At 41.9% G+C, this 23490-nt stretch overlaps 1 protein-coding gene across 1 annotated transcript; it reads left to right on the plus strand.

The window, feature by feature from the left end:
* The first annotated feature begins 508 nt into the window (after nt 1–508).
* On the plus strand, nt 509–21371 carry LOC127410274 (uncharacterized). Its single transcript, XM_051645460.1, has 2 exons — nt 509–3459; nt 20122–21371. The coding sequence occupies exons 1-2, from the start codon at nt 704–706 to the stop codon at nt 20228–20230; spliced, it is 2865 nt and encodes a 954-aa protein (XP_051501420.1). The 5' UTR covers nt 509–703; the 3' UTR covers nt 20231–21371.
* The last annotated feature ends 2119 nt before the right edge of the window (nt 21372–23490 follow it).

Genomic DNA, 23490 nt, shown 5'->3' on the forward strand with positions numbered 1-23490 from the left:
ACTTGATACAATGTAAAATCTGGGTAAATATATATCTATATGCCAGCAGACTGCAAATGAGGGAGGATTTCATTCAGAAGTAAACATCTAGAAATAAGAAGTCACACTGAACTTAATTCACTTAATTTACACTGTGCTACTGTTGTTTGTTAAAAATACAAATGATGAGGTACTGTAGTCTAAATATTTAGAAATTAAATAAAAAAAAAAAGTTACTTAATCTCTTTTGGATTAAAATTATTTTTAAATTGTGTATATCATTTTTTTAATTTATTTTTTTTACTTTTAATAAGTTACTGAGTTTTTAAAATATATCTTGAATATAATGTGTGCATATTCAAAGGATATTTTCAGAATTCATGAGGGGTATAAAAGGAAAGAAGACAAGGTAACCAGCAGGGCATCTTAATAGCATGATGAGCTTATGGTCTTACGCATGTACTTTATTCCTTGAGCGTGACCATATGTGCGTGTGGGTGAGACTGGTCATATTCAAGAAAGACACAAAGCAAGCTGCCACTGAAAGGAATTGTGATTCAAAGGATTTTAAGGACAAACTTTCATGAAGAAGCTAGAGGAACACAACTCCTATGGTGCGTAAACAAGAACTTTTTCACACACCAAGTTGATGTTTTTTGACAGACACTTTTAAAGCTTCAGTCGATTGAATTGATCAAAAAAGGAACACTGTACTTCCATCAGTATGGGCTGCTCTCCATCTAAAGGTCAGCTCTTTAGTAAAAAAGCTCTGCTCTCCGGACTTCAAGAAGGCAATGCTGAACTGCTCTCTGATGGGACAGAACTTCAAGTCAAAACAGAGAAAAACACGGCTTCAGAAGGACTAGCAACATCAGAGATACAAGACAATACTATTAGCGTACAAGGTAAGAGATCCTCAATAGATGATGATGTCTGTGATGCCACTGTGGTAGTCAAAGAAGATGGTAGTGAAGAAGATGCTGTCCCCCAGAGGAGAGCTTCTCAGGATGGACAGATTACAGAAGAACGGAACAAGCAAGAAGGGACAGAAGAAATAAATACTAAAGATAAGCAAGGAAAATGGACAAAGCAAAGAAAACAGAAGCTGAGAAAATCTTCCTATGTGCAGTCAAAAGCAGAGTTCATATTAAAAGCACACCAGGCCACCTATGCTTATCTGAACCCCAGAATATCCAAATACGAGTCTCTTTTAGGGCTGTTGGACCAGGCAGCTCAGAGCCGCCTTTCTTTACAGACAGCAGTAGCTTCAGTAGTCTTGCACTATGAGGAGATCAACCAGGCGTTAGAGGAAATGGCCACTGAAGGTGAGCAGATGCTGAGGGAACATGGACACCACATGACTTGGCCTGCTTCACTCAAAGATTATCCCCCCACAACAACCATACCCAGCAATGGACTGAACTTTTCCGAGCTTCCTTCTGAACTACTACAGCAAATGCTTCTTCACTCTACAGTGAAAATGATCTCAGTGGGAGATTCTGTGAAATGTCTGGGTGACTCATCCTTACAGGAACTAGCTGACTACTTTGGGTCCCTGTCCCAGCTGTTAGGAGAGAAGACACTGGCCAAGCATGCGGCAGAGGGGCGCTTGAAGCAGGTCTTGGCTCATGTGGAAGCAGCTGCTCTCAGGAAACCCTGTCTAGAGGATTCTGCCCTGCACAGTGAGGACAGTGGCATAGGTGCAGACAATGAGAGTCATAATGGCACAGAACGCCTTCTTCGCCATCGAGGAAGCTCTGGATCAGGAGCAAACGCTGGCACAGTGTCCGTCAGTACCACCAGTAGCTCTCCTGACCAGCAGCTTCTTAATGGCAGTGAGGAAGTAACAGATAATGATGACAATGATGATGATAAAGATGATGATGTTGATGATGCAGAAATTGAAGATGATGTCAGTGCCATAAATGAGCACAGAAGATTGACCGACAAGACAAGGGGGACAATTTGTGCTTCATTTGAAGCAGACTCCAGCCATCCTCATGTTCTTGATTGTCTTCAAAACCATGACCAAGCCAACGGTAACTTAAAAATGAAAATCAGACGGCCAAAAACTGCAGACAATACCTGTCATGTGAAGCTCAAACACCGCCATTTAAGGGGACCAAATCGTTCACAATCCACAGAGTGTTTGCATACCAAAGTGCAGGAGTCAGTTCTTAATGAGCAACAGAGAAGCCTCAGGGACAATCAAACACCTAGCTGGAGGGCTAAAAATTGGCCTGGAGAACTTGTACTTGGAGGTCGTGTCTGCACAAAGATCAGAAGACATTTATCTGGAGGACAAAGTGCAGCCAGGTTCTACGGTCTCCAGTATGGTAGCAAAGGGCCTTTTAAGGCATTGCCACCACCTAGCTCTCCTGCATCATTTACGCCAGAACCACCAGGCCGAAATGCTGTCAAGAGGCTTATTAATACTTTTAGTCAAGGGGCGGAAGACAATTCAAGTCAAAGTTATTTATACCATAGACCAATAAAACTTAGGGGCAACAAGAAATGCAGTCTTCCACGGTTGTTGAACAGCAGAGGAGCACTTACCACATCCACTAGCATAAATCCACTTGATCCCAGACTACTAGAAAGACCAGAACACCTAGATATAGACAGCCTTCCCCCTCCACCCCCAGAGATGCTGATGGACAACTCATATGAGACCAGTGTAGGGTTGCCTGGTGTGGAAGGGGACAATGATTTACAGTGCAGAGGGCAACAACTCCGCAATTCAATGCAAAGAGAGACTGTGCTCCCCAACAGGGCAAACATGCAACGAGGCTCCATGAGTTTCTCAGATACTCGATATGTAAGGCAAGATGCTTTGGTGGGTGCCTGCATTAAAATGGATTTTGAAAGAGAGGTAGCAGCCCCCCTCGACCATTTAAGAAAGGCTGTTCATCTGCCTCACTCTGCCGAGTCTTCTGCCAAAACAGGAGTGGCAAATGGAGGTACCCACAGATCTTCACCACATCAAGGATGTGATAAACACTTTGAGGGCGAGGCTGCAACTCCACACCCACCAACAACTCCGCCCGTCTCCAGAACACGGCTTCCACCCTCCTGTCCCACTGTGTACCATGCAGTGCCAAGTCCTCCATCTACAGCCTGCCCCCCTAGTGGGAAGCAGGCTCCATCCACAACACCAACCACCTCTTGTATTCAAAGATGGGCCATGGCAGAAGAAAATATCCATTCTGCTTCTAGTACACAATCATTTTTTGAAGCTCGTGCCGTGTTCTGTCAGGACAACCAATCAAACAATACATGGAGACCTACATGTACTTCTACATTACCACGGCCATGGGGAGAACCTGCCAGAGGTAGACTACCAACTGCTCGTCTTAAACAATCTTTTGTGAGACGCAGTCCCTCGGATCATAGATCATCCCACAGTGAGCAGCCACAGTCATCCCCTAATGCCAAACAACAGGATCAGGGCAGTGACGTCACAGCTTTGACCAGTGAGGGGTAAGTGACTTCCAGCATCATTCTTCATGATGATACTTGAACTACAATATATACCTAATGTATTTAATTATAGGGGAATGAATGCGTCAACGATTTAGTGAAATGGGTGACATACAACCTAAAAAAAGTCTATAAATAAATGCATCTCATGCAAAATAGCTGGAAAATGACTCTGTGTGTTTATAGTTTAAACATATAATGGGGTCCAAAAGTCTGTGACGACACTGAAATTCGAAAAAACTTGTATTTTTTTTTTTTATTATTTTTTTTTTTTTTTTATTAAAACCTGGAAACAAACAGAAAACTGTAGCATTCAGGCAAAATTTAAAACAAAGCAAAGTCATTACATATAATGAAGAAATATGTCGGATTCAGCACTCTTTCTATGTCACTAATCAAATGAAATACATTTGTGACACTGACCATGTTAACGTACAAAAGGCCAGGGGTCATATGTATAAAGCTGCTTAGAGTGAAATTTGAGGCTAAAGTGTGTCAAAATAATAATAATGACGTCATTTTGCTCTTATTTATAGACTTAAGAATAAGTAAAGGTTCATAAAGGTTCCTAAGTGTTAAGACTTGGTCTCAGCTCCTATATTTTTTAAGAGTGCTGGAGATGTTTTTTAATCTAGTTAAGAGTAGCACAATGACTGTGTTATACGGAGACAATGTATTCTCAAAAAGAATGAATGTGTTGGACTAATATGATAACGGAATTTGGGCAAATGTGACTCGTAGTTGAGCAAACAAGTGAAATCTATCAACATAATTTTTTTATTTCATAAATTTTTTTTCATTAACTGAATACATTAAAACTCATTAGTCAGTCAGTCATATTTATTTATAAAGCACATTTAAAAACAACAGCTGTTGGCCAAAGTGCTGTACAGAGTTTAAACAAATAAAGTAATAATTAAAATTAGGACACAAAACACAATCACAGACAATGCACAAAAATGTTACCACTGCACCTACTTGTGACCATATGCAATAATAAATAAATGAGTTTTAAGAAGAAATTTAAAATCATCATATGTTGATGCAGTTTTTATGTAAAGTGGCAAATTATTCCAGAGCTGTGGAGCAGCCACTGAGAAGGCTCGATCTCCTTTCAGTTTGAGACGTGTCCTTGGAAAAGTCAACCGTAGACTATTGGTTGATCTGAGGTCTCTGGATGTATTATGATGAAATGAAAGAAGATCAGAAATATAAGTGAACAAAACTTTTGGAAAATTTGATAGGCTACATGCCTAAGCTTACAGAGGGTTGCAACAACTAATAGATTAAATCTAATTATACTCTAAAATTATTAAAATTAATGATGAACATAATCAACAGTGAATTTCATTGTAGGGTTGCGCAGTATACTGGTACTAACGAAATATCGGGATACCAAAAAATGTCAAATGGTACGATATAATCTTGTTTCTAATTTTGGTACCATACTGCAGTGCGGTGCTATTAGCAACATTTTACGATATGTGACATTTTTTAGATGAAATCAATGACAATTTGATCTTGCCACATCTGATCATAAAACAGTGGAAGGACGTTGTTTACTTAAACAATATACAGTCTACACACGCTGCACACTTCAGAATGAACGAGAGGTGCTGCTGTGCTCTCTGTCATACTTCACACAAACAGATCGCAGGTGATGCTCATAATGTGGTGTGTTTAGTGTTTGAGCAACTGTGAACACTCATACAAACTCCACCTGTGCAGCTCTGAGATCTCAGCATTTCATTTAGAATGCGGACCTTATTAAAAACTATCACACAGGAGGAACACAAAGATCCATCAAAATAAAAGTTCCACCAAAATAAAAGCTCTGTTTAACTGGACATGTGAAATTGAAGACATTACGACAGAAAAATATTACTGTTGTATAGAAAAATATAATATTAAAATGAATAGCAATTATACTACTAATAACAATAACTGAATGATAAATGCTTTTATTATTATTATCATTATTCTTTATAATTTGTATTATTATTATTACTACAATTATTATTTAATATTATTTTAAGCCAAAATGTTGGTATCGGAGCAACCCTAATTTCATTGTGATTAGATGGATATCTTTGCTCTAGCACAGATAAATAGTGCCAAAAAAAAAAAAGCATTTCACATAGCATTCACTATTTTCTGTAGCCTTTACATTGCACATTTTTTGAGGAGAACATTGGTCAAGATGTGGAATGATGTTTTGTTTTTTATAAAATACGAGAACTAAAATCTGTATTTTACATTAATCAAAGAATTAATGGACAGAATAACCTATTATCAATAATATAATAGTTAATAATGTGTTAATCATGAATGAATTGTGTCATACCGCTCTACATTTCACTCTTGCACATTCACTATTGGCTAATTCAGTGGTTGAGGGCGGTCCTTTTGTGTAGATATAACTGTTGTCCTTATTTCACAACACCTTATTTTCAGATCATCTCACACACGGTCGAGAGCACAGCCTTTCAAAGTATACCGAACACTTTTAAAGCATTCACGGGTGCCTGCAGGATTCATTCTGAGGGTACGCACAAAAATCTGCCTAATTGAAATTTATATGTACGGGGATCCAGGGGCATGCTCCCCTGGGAATTTTTTTTTGTTTGTTTGTTTGTTTTTGCAAAAACAACACCAAATCATTCAATTCTGGTGACTTTGAGAGAAGCATTTTTTTTTTTTCTCGAGTACAAGTAGCGTTCATGTAACTTTTGGCTAAAGCATTTCTTCCAGTAACCATTCAGAACAAATGCATTCTCATGCTAAAAAGCTAAACACACCGCAATGAATAGAGCAGAACGCAGGTGTCTCAAGACGTGTTTTTATCAGTTGAAGAAGTTCTTTTTAACTTGACACAGCATCTAAAAATGCAGCGCTTCTGTGAGAGATGCTTAAAACGCAGAGAAACATGATGCAGTTGTCAAAAGAATTCCTTCTAGCGAATGTTTATAAGGAAAACAATTAATAAACTGAAAAACAGCAAAAACACGTTCAGTTTGAACAGCCCCTTGTTCACATGACTAGCTGAAGTTTCTCAAAGTTTCCTCTCAAAAAGACAGACTTTTGTTTCAGTTGACTGTAGGTAAATTTCCACTGTATCCAGTGCTGTTTGTTCTCTGTATTCGGCAATATCCCGATACTGTTTCACTGTGTGAGAAACCGCTCCAAATGATTCAGTGAGAGTGCACTGAACGAATTGTACTGAATCACAACTTGATTCAGACCGTTCTGCAAGCCCGTTTGGCCAATTTACTGAAAAGAACCGGTTCAAAAGAATTATTTATTCGCAAATTGGGCAACATTAGTTCTTTTAAACAGTCAACAGAAATACGGGACACACTTCATGATTGATGAAATATTCTGAGAGTAAATGTTTCTCAGGTCAGTAGTAGTGCTTATGGTACACACAGTGTGTACAACCGTACAGCTGCAAGTGCCACTGGACACATGCACACTACGACAGCTTTGTGATACACTTTTTGTAGAGTCAAAGGCAGGCGCATTCGCAGACGATGCTCACAGACGAGGACGAGAAAATCTTGGCTGAATTTGGATGGTCTGCGCAGACTGTGCTGAAGAAGAAATTTGTTTAACACATTATGTGCACGTTCCAATCAGCAACACAGACAACCAAAGTATACTTTGGCCTTAATTGTCACCTCAGTCAGCACTTAAGAATCAGGCTTAATCTTTGCTGAATGCTTCTTTAAGCTTCAAAATAAAAGCTCCTCCTCTTGCACAAGTTTTTGCTAAGAATTATTTGATGTTTAAGTCAACGTTTAGGTCTATTCTTAAGAGCATTTCTTAGAAGTTTTATACATACGGCCCCAGATGTCTATAGAAATGTGATCATCTAATTCAGAACAGGCTAAAGGTCTGTGCCGAGTGTTAGTGGAATTGCATTTAGAAAGCAGTTTATACAGCAACAGTATTTTGTGAACATGTGATATGATCTCATCTGAATGTAGGTCATCAAGACAGGTAAATCAGTAGTGCTGGGCTCCATACAGGTGCGCAGATGCTAATCTACAGGGATTATGCTGAGCCTCACTCAGATTAACACTCCTGATGAGATTACAATGAGGAGATGGGCAGAACTAGGTCCACTTCTCCACATCACTAACTCACTAGCCTGTATTTCAGCCCTTTTCAAATCAGTACGATTCATTTTCAGTTTAATAAAAATGTGAGAAGGATTTTTCCCTTTCAATATGAACATCCCCATTTACTTTCTTTTAAAGAAACCTGTTTTTGTTTTTCACGTTGATGCTTAATGACAGTAAATATCTTCACTATGAAAGATATCAGATAAAGACTGGTTTTTCTGGTTCATCTGGGTTCCCACTGGTTCTTCCTAAAGTTCTTGATTGACTTGACATTTGCAAGATAATCTTTTTAAAATGTTAAAGAATTAAATTCAGGACAATTTATTTTATTATTAAAAAGATTTTTAACAATCATCTCCCAATGTGTTCCCAGGGAAAAAGTCTGTACAGGTTTAGAACAACATAGGGGTACACAAACATTTTTGGGGGGTGAACTATCCATTTAAGAGGCCTTTGAAAGATTTAGTTTTTTGTCAAAGAAAAGTTTTGTCAGTTTTTCAAAGAATCATAATCATAAGAGCACGTTCACTAGTCCAGTCTCTTACACTCTCTTTCCATCTTCCTTTATCTCGTTATTTACTTATTGAGAGCTTGAATGGATCATTTTCATCTCAATCTTAAAACATGTTTCATGTACATATTTCTTTGTAATGTAAATTGTAGTATTTAAATCAATGTGACAATATACGTAATAAAGCATTAAGCCACAAGAGGCTATGTGTTACAATGATTTCACCGAAACCCCCTTTACCATGGTAAAATCACTAATAAAGTCTTGAGAGCTTTATTACAATGGTTCATTATACAATGGCGGCAACAACAATATTATAAAAGACACCAGTGTTCAATAAACTGTCAAATTTATTAACGCTAATAATCGGAATTAGTAATTCCTCCACCAAGTAATATAGTTCATTTGTCGAACTGTAGGCGGTTTATTTTCCCAAGCAAATGGGCACATTGAAATGGAATGTTTAGTTACAAGTGTGGCTTATTCAGACTGATCTGACTGTGAATTCAGCGACAGTAGCTCAAAAGTTCGTCAGCGGAAATCGGTCTGTGTTGGAACATTCAGTAGCAACATGTCGAGTTTCAGTGTGATCATGTTTAACAGCTTCAAACGTGGCTCATCCAACCAGAATTTGGTGTCAAGAACTATACAATTTATGAAAATGTTTTTACTTACAATTTGCACAGAAACTCCTTCTGCTCATGTTTCATGAATGAGGCACAATGTGTGTACAGAAAACATGAAATCACTGTGAATAACATAATAAAAGTAAAATAATGACGCTCTTACCAGTTCTAATTGTTTGCATGGCATATTTAACAATGAATTAAAATTGCTGCAGCAAGACTTCATTTCAACTTTCATCTCTCATAAAGTATTTCTAATGAGTGTAACCATGCAGGTTTAGACGTAACACAAAAACAATTTGTAGCCCACTTCTTCTGGTTACAGATTGTCATGGTTACTGGTGTAACCTCCGTTCCCTGATGGAGGAAACGAGACGTTGGTGTCGATGTAGTGACACTAGGGGTCACACTCGGGAGCCCGAGACACCTCTGGTCTTTGATAAAAGGCCAATGAAAATTGGCGAGTGGTATTTGCATGCCACTCCCCCGAACATACGGGTATAAAAGGAGCTGGTATGCAACCACTCATTCAGGTTTTACGCTGAGGAGCCGATATAAGGTCCGGCCATTTCAGCGGGTAGTTCAGCGTTGTGGCAGGAGGGACCAACATCTCGTTCCCTCCATCAGGGAACGGAGGTTACACCAGTAACCATGACGTTCCCTATCTGTCACTCACTCAACGTTGGTGTCGATGTAGTGACACTAGGGGTCCCTATACAAAACGCCACAAGGCTGAACTGTGTTACGTGAACTGGCGGTGTGTGGTGGGCAGACTTGCTGTGTGCCTCATAGCCAGCACACCAGGTCGACACGTAACCTCCCCCAACACAGTTATGAGTGTCGAACGGCCCTTTTTGGGGACAAGTCGACTACCCAGAGATAGAGACAGGCTTAACCCAGTCGTGGCCTCTTTCCCCTTCTCTTTTTCCACTCCCTAAAAAAGAAGGGGGATTATCCGACTGGGCTGCCAGGTCTAGTTGGGGGGTGTCCCTCCCAAGGGGAGGACACTGCGAAGACCACACCTCGCCCCAAGAGAGGGGGGGATATTTAAGTGGAAGAATACATCACATGGTCTTTCCAACCATGTGGAGAGCCTTCAAAGTAGATCCTGCCTAATGGGGGAGGAGTTACTACAACATGGAGACCGGGGCAGAGGGGCTCTGCCCAAGGAAGATGCAGTTTGCCAGCAGGGAAATGAATTAGCAGAAGATATAGATCGCATGGGGTTAGCCTTACAGGGAACCGCCACATGCAGAGCACCTACCCCAGAACCGGGCTCTTAGTTAGCGCGTGTACTGGGCCGGCAGCGAGTCTCTCCAAAAGCTCGACTGCCATAGGGCTCGGAGGAAGTCAACAAGGGAACAACTTTTGTGAACACTACTGGGAATTAACAGCACACGTCTTCAGCACAAAAGGAGGTGGAAGGCGCTATGTGCAAGCGATACACCCGGCTGGCTATCCCGGGCTTATCCGCTTGTGTTGCGTGCCACTACCTGGGACGAAACCGGTTCCACCCGGAGGTTGTAGAACCTTGCAAAGGTGTTGGGTGTTGCCCAGCCCGCTGCTCTGCAAATGTCTGTTAGAGAGGCACCTCTGGCCAGAGCCCAAGAAGCCGCTACACCACGGGTAGAATGGGCTCGTAGCCCTACCAGGGGCGGCATGTTTTGGGCGAGATATGCCATAGTTATGGCGTCAATGAGCCAGTGGGCGATCCTCTGCTTGGAGACAGCGCTTCCTTTCTGCTGTGCACCAAAGCAAACAAAGAGCTGCTCAGAGACTCTAAAGTTCTGCGTGCGACCCAAATAGATGCGTAAAGCGCACACCGGACACAGCAACGACAGGGCTGGGTCTGCCTCCTCCTGGGGCAGCACTTGCAGGTTCACCACCTGGTCCCTAAAAGGAGTGGTGGGAACCTTGGGCACATAGCCCGGTCAGGGTCTCAGGATCACGTGAGAATAGCCCGGACCGAACTCCAGGCACGTTTCTCTGACAGGGAACGCTTGCAGGTCACCTACCCTCTTGATGGAAGTGAGCGCAGTCAGGAGGGCAGTCTTCAAGGAGAGTGCCTTAAGCTCGGCTGACTGCAAAGCTCAAAGGGGGCTCTCTGTAGACCCTGAAAAACTACAGAGGTCCGATGAGGGAACGAGGCGTGGCCTGGAGGGATTCAGCCTCCTGGCGCCTCTTAGGAACCTGATGATCAGATCATGCTTCCCTAAGGACTTACCGTCGACTGCGTCATGGTGTGCTGCTATGGCAGCAACGTACACCTTCAAGGTGGAAGGGGACAGCCTCCCTTCCAACCTCTCTTGCAGGAAGGAAAGCACTGATCTGACTGTGCATCTCTGGGGGTCTTCCGACGGGAAGAACACCACTTAGTGAACAGACGCCACTTAAAAGGCATACAGGCGCCTCGTAGAGGGAGCCCTAGCCTGAGTGAACGTGTCTACCATCACAGGTGGGAGACAGCTTAGGTCTTCCACATCCTGTCAAGGGGCCAGACATGGAGATTTCAGAGGTCTGGGCGCGGGTGCCGGATGGTGCCCCTTCCCTGAGAAAGAAGGTCCTTCCTCAGGGGAATTTGCATGGGGGGAGCTGTCACGAGGAGCGTGAGGTATGAGCACCACGTCTGGGCGGGCCAGTAGGGTGCTTACCAGGACGACCTTCTCCTCGTCCTCCCTGACCTTGCACAGGGTCTGTGCAAGCAGGCTCACTGGGGGAAAACGCATATTTGCGAATGCCAGGGGACCAGCTGTGTGCCAGCGCGTCTATGCCGAGGAAGGCCTCGGTCAGGGCGTACCAGAGCGGGCAGTGGGGAGGATTCTTGGGAGGCGAACAGGTGCACCTGTGCCTGTCGAATCGACTCCAAATCAGCTGGACCACCTGAAGGTGGAGTCTCCACTCTCCCTTGAAGGTAACCTGTTGTGACGGCACGTCCGCCGAAGTGTTGAGGTTGCCCGGGATGTGAGTGGCTTGCAGCGACTTGAGGTGCTGCTGACTCCGTTGGAGGAGACGGCGGGCGAGTTGTGACATACAGCGGGAGCGCAGACTGTTTTGGAGGCGTCTGTCGTGACCACGACGTGCCTGGAGACCAGTTCTAGTGGAACACCTGCTCATAGAAACGAGAGGTCGGTCCAAGGGCTGAAAAGACGGTGACAGACCGACGTAATGGCCACGCGGTGTTTCCCTTGGCGCCATGCCCGTCTCGGGACTCGAGTCTGGAGCCAGTGCTGAAGCGGCCTCATATGCATCAACCCGAGCGGGGTGGCCACCGCCGAGGATGCCATATGCCCCAGGAGCCTCAGAAACAGTTTCAGTGGAACCGCTGTTTTCTGTTTGAACGCCTTCAAACAGGCCAGCACCGACTGGGCGCGCTCGTTCGTAAGGTGCGACATCAAGGAGACTGAGTTCAACTCCAAACCGAGAAAAGAGATGCTCTGAACCGGGAGGAGCTTGCTCTTTTCCCAGTTGACCCGAAGCCCTAGTCGGCTGAGGTGTGAGAGCACCAGGTCCCTGTGTGCGCATAACACGTCTCAAGAGTGAGCTAAGATTAGCCAGTCATCGAGATAGTTGAGAATGCGAATGCCCACCTCCCTTAACGGGGCAAGGGCAGCCTCTGTGATCTTCGTAAAGACGTGAGGAGACAGGGACAGGCCGAAAGGGAGGACTTGTACTGATACGCCTGACCCTCGAACGCGAACCGCAGGAAGGGTCTGTGTCGAGGAAGGATCGAGACGTGAAAGTACGCATCCTTCGGGGCAAGCCATGCGTCCAAGAATCCGCGCAAGGGGGACCAAGGGGACAACGTCATTGGATGTACCGGCAGGTGGGGCCTTGCGGCGGGGCGGAGCTCGAAGTGCCACACCATGTCATGGCCGTGCTGAGTCCGAGGACATCGAAGCACTTACCTGGCTCCTTGTGACCACCCCCGGAACAGCCTGGGACGGGGAAGGAAGAGACCTGTCCTCGTGACCCGTGGAGACTGTCACATCGGGGGCAGATTTGTGCCAAAGCTGGGTGCTCAGAGCGGGAGACTGCCGCTGGAGCGCCAACCTGCCAAATGGAATGGTGGACGATGGTCGTGATGCCAGCCGTACACACCGGATATGTGACCCAGGGAACAAGGAAACCACTCTTGCTGAGCTCTTGAGTACTGCAGCCACTTGGGCATGCAGTGCAATTAAATGCAAAAGGTAACAAAAAGATGAAGATCTGCTTACCAGCTCCAGAGCAGCGGGTTTCGTTGTCCCTGGGTCGCCCGTCTCAAGGGTGCTTTGAAGCCTTTCACAGGTTCTGGGCGGCCGCGAGACGGGTGGGGTCTGCTTCCTGCGGTCGGCTCCATGCCGGGGCCAGGCCGAAGGGGCGGGCTGCGGCGGAGCCGGCGCAGTCACTGCAGGGGGACGCCCTTGGCGATGAGTAGATGGGGTGTGGGATCTTGAGCCGCGCCGGGGCAGGATATGCCGGCTAGCATCCATCTACTGCTCTACCATCGAGAACTGCTGGGCAAAGTCCTCGACGGTGTCGCCGAATAGGCCCGCCTGGGAAATGGGGGCAGCAAGGAGTCGTGTCTTGTCGGCCTCACCCATCTCGGCCAGGTTGAGCCAAAGGTGGCACTCCTGGACCACTAGTGTGGCCATCGTCCGCCCGAGAGACTGCGCCGTGACCTCCGTCGCTCGGAGAGCAAGGTCAGTCGCCGAGCGCAGTTCCTGCATCAATCCCGGTGCGGAACTACCCTTGTGCAGTTCCTTTAGCGCTTTGGCGGACTTGCAGGAGAGCCATGGCGTGCAGGGCGGAGGCGGCTTGTCCAGCGGCACCGTAGGCCTTGGCCGTCAGAGACAACGTAAACCTACAGGCCTTGGACAGGGGCTTTGGGCACCCACGCCAGGTGGCGGCGCTCTGCAGGCATAGGTGCACCGTGAGTGCCTTTATCCACCGGGGGATTGCAGAATAACCCTTGGCCGCCCCAACATCGAGGGTAGTGAGAGGGGGGAAGCTGAAAAGATCGGGACCGGGCAGTAAAAAGTGCCTCCCACGACCTTGTCAGCTCTTCATGCACTTCCGGGAAGAAAGGAACGGGGCAGGGCGTGGCTTTGAGCGGCACCGCAAGCCCAGGAACCAATCACTGAGCCGCGAGGGTTCAGGGAAGAGCGGTGAAATCCACTCTAACCGACGCTCGCGGCTGCCCGGGAAAGCATGTCGTCATCTCCGCGTCAGCCTGTGACTGGGCGATCGACCCCGAAGGGAGGAGCCCAGCTGAGGCTTCCGACTGGACGAGCCCGCTCTCCGATGCTGCGCTCCAGAGCTCATCACTTTCGCGGGCTCCGAATAAGAGGTCGAACTCGCCTTGAGACGAGCCGGCGGACTCACCCGGAAGCCCGATCGGGGCAGACGAGCGTGCTGGGGAATGGGAGGTCCGCGGGGGGATACCCGGCGGAGGCGGTCCCATTGGGGTCCCCAAATCGCCCCCAGTGCTAGCCGCGCTGGCCTCAAACCCGTGGGTAAAAGGACCGAGGCGGGAGCCTCTGGGGTGGCTCGCTTTCTTACGAAGGCAAGCCACGACCGCAACATTGCCATGGACATATTCTCGCAATGAGAACATGACCATCCACGAACGCTGTCTCCGCGTGAGCAGTGCCCAGACACGAAAGACAGTGATCGTGACTGTTAGAAGGCGAGAGATAACGAGCACAACCAGGAATAACACACAATCAGAAAAGCATCTTTAAAAAGACGTGTCTTTAAAAAGACGTTCCGTGTGTGCGCTCTTTTAGAGAAATATATACTCTTTTAGAGGGGAAAAATGCTCTTTCAGAAAATATACTCTCTAGTTTTTCTGCCGAAGCGCCCAGGGGCGTTCTCTGCAGTGCACCAGTGCAGAGGAGGGAGAAGCCGCTGAAATGCACCGTCAGATCCAGCAGAGGTGAATGAACAGTGCTATTCAGCTCAATGAGCATGACCGTTCGGCTCCGAAGAGAAAATCTGAATGAGTGGTTGCATACCAGCTCCTTTTATACCCGTATGTCCGGGGGAGTGGCATACAAATACCACTCGCCAATTTTCATTGGCCTTTTATCAAAGACCAGAGGTGTCTTGGGCTCCCAAGAGTGACCCCTAGTGTCACTACATCGACACCAACGTCGAGTGAGTGACAGATAGGGAACTGCATTGCACTTATTAATCTCCTGTCTTGTAAATATTGTTATGTAATGGTTATTTTTCAGTTTCTTGGCTAACACTTTACAATAAGGTTCCATTTGCTAACATTAGTTCACAACATTAGTTAACATGAACTAACAATGAACAATAATTTTACAGCATTAATCCACATATACTAATACATTTTTTAAATCAAAAGTTGTACATGTTAACTTTTGTTAATGCGACAAACTCGCATGAACTAAAAATGAACAATAGTATTTTTTTTGCACTAACATTAACAAAGATTACAACTGGGCTAAAGGCACGCACTGTAAATAATAATAATAATAACAATAATAATTAGTGTGAGTTTACAGTAAATTCCTGGCTACTAGTTGCATGACTTCCACAGTATATTTTACAGTAGTATTTGTACAATGCATTACAATTAAAAAACAACTGTATACTGTGACTTCACAGTGAACAGGACCAATAAATGACGGTATGCTGAGTGTCGCCATCTTGTGTGCCTGATTGACAACTCATTATAAAAAGTGAATGAGTGATAAAAACAACCATATTATTGCCTAGCTTTGCAAACATTCCTTCCTCGTTCATTTAAATGATACTATTTCTTCACTTTCAAGTGCATTATATGGTGGTTTATACATCATGTGCCAACATACAGTCAACCACTAAATTGACTTATTTTCTCCATGCAATACAGTATAATAATTTGTGTTCTTAAACACAATTGCTCCAACTGGGAGAAATTTAATTAGAAATAAATAAGATAAGGTCCCATCCAAAGGGAACATGAAACGCCGTAATGGTGACTTCAAAACGAAACACCATTTTCCCATAATGCAGTGTGATATTCAAATGTATTTTTTCACAGAAATGTGTTGTGTTGTGACAGGAAATGACCAAGCCTGCATTGATTTTATAGTAAAATATTGAAAACAGTATTTTATTTGTAAGAAATTACTGTTAAATCTTTTAAAATCCTGGACATTTTTTACAGTGCACCTTCAGGAAAATTAGATTTTTTTTGATGGAGCAATTTAATTTGTGTGAAAAGAAATAATAACAGAAGATTGTGTTGATTAAAATTCTGTTTTTTAAGGTTTTACCCCACTCCTGGGGTTATAATGATACAACACCTTTAACACCTTTTACCCCAATACTATCCTTTCACTTATTGGACAGTTTGATTTAATGACCTTGAACAAAACTGAAAATGATAAATAAGTATTTTGTCTCAGAATAAATGTGGTCATTTCAGGGATTTTCATTAGTTAGAGAAATGTGCAACATTTTAGAAGTAATTAAATGTTTGATCAAATTACCTGAAAATCAGACATTAGCAGTGTTTAGTGACAAACAGGAAAGCACTGTGGGAGTTTTTGTAGCCTTTAGCCCTGTTGTACCTTAAAAAATGCTGTAAACAATATATTGTTCATTGTTTGTCCATGATACCTAATACATTATCTAATGTTAATGAATGGAACCTGGTTGTAAAGTGTGACTGTTTATTTTGTACATAGTTGTACTAATTCTTTACATTGCGGGAGTTAAGCAGATAATGATATGAGTTGAATGGCAAGAAACTTGGAATTTCCATAATGACAAATATGTTCTTTCTCCTGAGGCAAAACAGATAAACAAGAAACTCTGATGTAGACACAGAGATAACAAATGAAACTGCTTGTGTTTAATGAGACCTAGAAGCTTATACAAGCAGTTATATTGTACTGTAGGTAGCTGAAATAATGACTACAGCTATTGAAAGTGCTTCTATTTTCATTACAAATATTTCAAATTCTATTTGCATAACAATTTGAATTAAAAGTTGAAGTGGAAAATTAACATGAATTTCAAAATTTCACAGTATTTGGTATGTCCCAATTTTGCAGAATGACAGCATGTACTCGTGCATGCAAGAACAAAACATGATGATCCATGGTATCCGAGCATGAGCATTTAAAGAGCATCTTGTATGCTTCAATGGAAGCAAGAAATCATGGGCCGTATGTATAATATGTATGTATTTTAGAAATGCTCTTAAGAATAGCTTTGACTGAAGAGTGAAAAAAATTCTTTGCAAAATGTAGAGCTTGTGTAAGAGTTATACAAAGAAGCTAAAAGTAACTTTCTGCAAGGTTTAAGCCTGATTCAGTGTTGTGAAATAAGGACTACAGTGATGTCTATAAAATGCCCACCCTCAAACACTGAATCTGCCAACAGTGAACCTGCAAGGGCAATACATCAGAGTGGCTTGACACAATTAATTCATGATTTCATACCACACATCATAAAAAGGATTTTGATAATAGATTCATCTGCCTATTATTTATTTGATTCATGTATGGAGAAAGCCAAATTTGATTTCCTGAATTTTGAAACATCATTACACATCTTACAAACAATATATAAATTGAAGGCTACAAAAAATCTAAACGTATAAGTGTACGCTAATGATTGTGTACAAAAAATATTGAAATATAAATGCTTTTCATGCTTTTCAACAAGTGTGCAAAAGGACTATTTAAATCACAAAATTAACTGATAATAATACAAAGTCTTCCCCATTAAAGTTGCTGTTCTTAAATGATTACTTGTGTTACATGGCAAATTTCAGTGAACATACGGTTCAGTTTAGAGATTAATAATCAATATTTTACTTCAATTCGCTTCATGAAGTAAGTCTATTTGAAGAAACAGCCACTAGTTTGCTTTTAGGACAAGTTGTTGTTTTTTTGTTGAGTTTATTATATGTACAGATAAGAATAAAGCAGTTCAATGTAAGTAATGAGCTGGTGTTAAACCTGTCAAAGCACATTAAACTATGAAATGTTTTATATAAAGTGTTTGAGTCGGGCTCTTTTCAGATGCTCTAATATGTCTTTTTTCCATAGACATGCATTTTCACTACTGTAAAGTACATTCACTGTGCTAGAGCAAATACAGGTGCATCTCAATAAATTAGAATGTTGTGGAAAAGTTCATTTATTTCAGTAATTCAACTCAAATTGTGAAACTTGTGTATTAAATAAATTCAATGCACACAGACTGAAGTAGTTTAAGTCTTTGGTTCTTTTAATTGTGATGATTTTGGCTCACATTTAACAAAAACCCACCAATTCACTATCTCAAAAAATTAGAATACATCATAAGACCAATAAAAAAAACATTTTTAGTGAATTGTTGGCCTTCTGGAAAGTATGTTCATTTACTGTATATGTACTCAATACTTGGTAGGGGCTCCTTTTGCTTTAATTACTGCCTCAATTCGGCGTGGCATGGAGGTGATCAGTTTGTGGCACTGCTGAGGTGGTATGGAAGCCCAGGTTTCTTTGACTGTGGCCTTCAGCTCATCTGCATTTTTTGGTCTCTTGTTTCTCATTTTCCTCTTGACAATACCCCATAGATTCTCTATGGGGTTCAGGTCTGGTGAGTTTGCTGGCCAGTCAAGCACACCAACACCATGGTCATTTAACCAACTTTTGGTGTTTTTTGGCAGTGTGGGCAGGTGCCAAATCCTGCTGGAAAATGAAATCAGCATCTTTAAAAAGCTGGTCAGCAGAAGGAAGCATGAAGTGCTCCAAAATTTCTTGGTAAACGGGTGCAGTGACTTTGGTTTTCAAAAACACAATGGACCAACACCAGCAGATGACATTGCACCCCAAATCATCACAGACTGTGGAAACTTAACACTGGACTTCAAGCAACTTGGGCTATGAGCTTCTCCACCCTTCCTCCAGACTCTAGGACCTTGGTTTCCAAATGAAATACAAAACTTGCTCTCATCTGAAAAGAGGACTTTGGACCACTGGGCAACAGTCCAGTTCTTCTTCTCCTTAGCCCAGGTAAGACGCCTCTGACGTTGTCTGTGGTTCAGGAGTGGCTTGACAAGAGGAATACGACAACTGTAGCCAAATTCCTTGACACGTCTGTGTGTGGTGGCTCTTGATGCCTTGACCCCAGCCTCAGTCCATTCCTTGTGAAGTTCACCCAAATTCTTGAATCGATTTTGCTTGACAATCCTCATAAGGCTGCAGTTCTCTCGGTTGGTTAAGCATCTTTTTCTTCCACACTTTTTCCTTCCACTCAACTTTCTGTTAACATGCTTGGATACAGCACTCTGTGAACAGCCAGCTTCTTTGGCAATGAATGTTTGTGGCTTACCCTCCTTGTGAAGGGTGTCAGTGATTGTCTTCTGGACAACTGTCAGATCAGCAGTCTTCCCCATGATTGTGTAGCCTAGTGAACCAGACTGAGAGACCATTTTGAAGGCTCAGGAAACCTTTGCAGGTGTTTTGAGTTGATTAGCTGATTGGCATGTCACCATATTCTAATTTTTTGAAATAGTGAATTGGTGGGTTTTTGTTAAATGTGAGCCAAAATCATCACAATTAAAAGAACCAAAGACTTAAACTACTTCAGTCTGTGTGCACTGAATTTATTTAATACACGAGTTTCACAATTTGAGTTGAATTACTGAAATAAATGAACTTTTCCACGACATTCTAATTTATTGAGATGCACCTGTATATCCACAATACTGAGTTAAGCGAAAAAATACGTTGATGGATTTCATTTGTTAACTAAGTTAGAAAACATCTCTAGCACTCTTAAATAATATAGGAGCTGAGATCAAGTCATAACACTTATGAAACTTTATGAATTCCACTTATGACATCATAACTGTGCTTTCTGCTGTACATACAGCCCCTGAATGCTGATTGGCTTGAAAGGTTACCTCTGATAATGATTGGCTATTTATGCTATTTTCTTTGCCTTTTTTCAAATGCATTTTGGACATAGACAAATTATGTTTCTGCATCTGAATATCCATTCTGACTGGCCAGTCAGTTTACTAAGAGAGTTGCCATCATGCTGTCAGTCTCCTCTGACATTCGTGATCAAAACTTGCCACAGGAAAAATGGACAATAAAGATGACATATTTGTACATTACAGGCCCTATGAATGTGAGTTATGCACATTAATAGATAAAAACAAAAGTACATTTATCACTTCAGTTGTTACGTGCATTTTGAAATCGTTTTTAAGGAGGCTCTACCGCCACTGATAAATAACCTTCAAGCCTCAAGTAAACCTTTTCTTAAACTTTCAGACATGACTTTGTCAAATCAGCATCAGCGTTTTTGACAAGGCTTTTAAACACCATTCACAAGTGTATGAATCCATGCCTTTGGGTTTCTGTTTACCATCACACTAATGTTTCTGTTTGTTCTTTTACAGGACAGTCATGGCCTCCATAACACCAGAAGACAACAGTTCAGACACAGAGCCATACGCTGTTAATCTGAGCACACACAGCATGTTAGTGGGTGAAGAGATTACAGATTAGCTGGATTAAGGCCTTTTCTCTTTTCTCAGATCTCTTTCAGGGATATATTGGGAAACATGTCCAAATAAATGTCAACAACACAATACTTAAAAGCTTAGAGCTTAGAAGGGGAAAAAGCTGTCTGTTTCTGTTTGTTACTGTATTAATCTCTTATTCTATTTATGTTCATGTTTAATTTTCTATCTAATCCTTATTTGTAGTGGATCTAAAACCAAAGAAATTATGAGTTAAATTCTGAAACATCACATATTAGTGTTCTTCTTATTACCAGTAATAAATTGAATTGAAATCATATTTACTCAAGGGTCACAAAACAATAGCCCTTCTGATATTTACAGTATATAGAAATATGTAATTTCATATAAACAAATCATTATTTCAGATTTTTTGCCATTAAAGAAATATTTGGGTTCAAGACAAGTTAAGTTCAATCGACAGTATGTGTCATTATGTTGATTACCACAAAAAATGATTTCAACTCAAAGCACAAATGTGTGTTCCAGTGAGACACTTACAATGGAAGTGAATGGGGTCAATTTTTAGAGGGTTTAAAGTCAGAAATGTGAAGCTTATAATTTTATAAAATCACTTACATTAATTATTCTGTTAAAACTTGTGTATTATTTGAGCTGTAACATTTGTTTTAGGGTTTATGGCGTTACATCATCATGGCAATGAGGTTAAAAAATTGTCTCTAACTTTCCACAGATGTGGTTAGTAAGTGATTTTATCACACTAAAATCATGTTAACACACATATTGTTTATGTCTTGTGTCTATACTTTTGAAACAGTGAGTATTTTAATGTTTACAGATTGACCCCATTGACTTCCATTGTAAGTGTCTCACTGGAACACATATTTGTGCTTTTTAAAGAAAAGGAGGAACGAGGCAAAATTAATTTTTGTGGTTATCAATATTATGACACAAATGCTGCTGATTGAGCTTCACTTGTATTGAACCCGGAGTATTCCTTTGATATGTCTCATTCATACAGATAAATTATTACTTTGTAAAAAAAAAAAAAAAAAAAAGTCATATTAGCATGTGTATATTTGTGTAAAAAGTCTGTGGTCCCTTCAGATTTCTGCATGATTGTAAAATGTGATGTGATTGTAATAATAAAGAGGTCTTAAACACGCTGCATTTTACATGGCTGTAGCTGTATTTAACAAATAATTCAATGAGTATTGAAAAGAGGCTAACTGTGTTCCAGTCAATAGAGTTTAACCTGCCCTGTAAACACATCGTTTTTATAACCTGCTCTTGATGACAAAATACTGCTTGTAAATATACACAATAAGGCCAAAAGGATGTGGACACAACACCCTCTTCTAATTAATAAGTTATGCAAGACACCTTAATTCCAGCGAAGGCAAATCTTATTTCAGAGAACTTCCAACTTTGTTGTAACAATTTGTGGAGGGCTGTTTTCTGTTCCAGCATATAAAGAAATGATTTCCTGAGGCTGGTGTGGAAGAACTTGCCTGGTGTAATCTTTGAATTGAGTCCATCATCAGAGCGTGACCTCACCACTGATGCTCTTGTGTCTGTATGAGAGCAAATCACCAAAGCCATGTGACAACACACAGTACAGTTGAACACTTTTTCAATAGAAGCTGTTAGGGAGGACCAACTCCTTATAAATGACAATGTTTTAGAAATGAAATGCATAACAAGCACATACGAATGTGATGTCTGTGTGTCCACATACTTCTGGCCATATATTGTTTGTGTAATATGTTAGGACCATAAGGAATTTCACAGGACCTCAGAAGATGAGTCATTTAGTGGTCATTGTATTTATTAAGAAATTAACTTTGTCCAAGATTAATCAATGCTGTAAAAGTGTTGCACATTGTACTTCATGTTAACTATTGTGTCGACTTAAGTTAACGTATACAAATCTAATGTACACTGATCAGGTACTTGTCAGGTACAATACTGTACTTTGTACATAACAATTCCCTATTTTAACTTTTCACTGTGTATTTTCAATCCAGTGTCTATGAAATTTCCCCAGTGTTCTCATTATTCAGGTGTATGTTATTTTACAGACATCACACATACACAGCAATGTGGTAGGCTACCGGTTACTTTTCTCAGTGCTGCTTAGGATGGATCAATCACAGTCATTTGTGGTCACTAGATAAGGATTTAAAAACATTGCTTTTACAGAGACTGCATGCATGGCTTTCCATATGTAAGTTAGATGACAATCCTAGGAATTAATAGATTTAAACGATGATGCATTTTAGTGTTCAAATGCCTCTATTACAGTCAGAGGCGGACTGTCCATCGGGAGAACCGGGACTTTTCCCGGTGAGCCAGCTGCACAACGGGGCTTCGATATGCCAAAGTGGGCCATGATATGATGAAGGGGGAAGCAATAAGCTAATGGGGGCCGCGAAACTGTGCCGCAATATGCAGAAGGAGACGGTGAAACACATTGCCAAAGCCAAAGTCAGTCCACTCAGCGACCATCTTTTGAAAGTTCTCAGGCAGCTATTTCTCTATGTAAACAAATGGCATAAAAGTACAGCTCCCATCTACTTGAATGGGGAAAGACAGAAATCTCAAAAACATTTGGTCAAGAATACAATCAAAGAACAGATTAAAATCAGCAGTAGTCTGACAACACTGGTATCATAAATTATGCTTCTTTACCTCAGATCACACTAAAAATGCTATTTTTCAGACTGGTTCAGCTAATGCATGTTCTTGAGTTGACTGACAGGTGATGTCTGTATCTAAAAGTTGATTGGCTCTTTTACCTGTAAGGAGGAAATTCCTTTTCTACATATGCCATATTGAGCGTTTCAATTTCTCCCATTCATTAAAAGTGCTCCATCTTGGATAGAATAGTCTCTGTTTCAAACTATCAAATACCTGGTGAATGCAGCTGAGCGTGAACAGATATGTCGCAAATAAACCCAATTTTATCACCCCATCTTTAAAATGGGCCAATCCCAGTATATTGGTGATGCCTTAATATCAGAGGCATTTACTCCGAGGAGGCAAGGGAGGCAGTGCATCCTCAAAAACTTTCTGTGAGAAAATCAATTGACTGTACAAAATAAAACATCATAAAATGTGAGCTTAAATCATGTGTATAGCAGACATATATCCAAAAACGACACCAGCGACACCAGCAGATAAAGTTTCAGGAGGCAGCGTCTATCACGCCTTCTTCAGCACATTGCAATCTCACTGAGCTCCTAAATCATGGCATGAACCACAGAGTACAGGCGAAAAGTCACG

The sequence above is a fragment of the Myxocyprinus asiaticus genome, chromosome 19 (genome assembly GCF_019703515.2).
Source record: "Myxocyprinus asiaticus isolate MX2 ecotype Aquarium Trade chromosome 19, UBuf_Myxa_2, whole genome shotgun sequence".
Taxonomy (NCBI): domain Eukaryota; kingdom Metazoa; phylum Chordata; class Actinopteri; order Cypriniformes; family Catostomidae; genus Myxocyprinus; species Myxocyprinus asiaticus.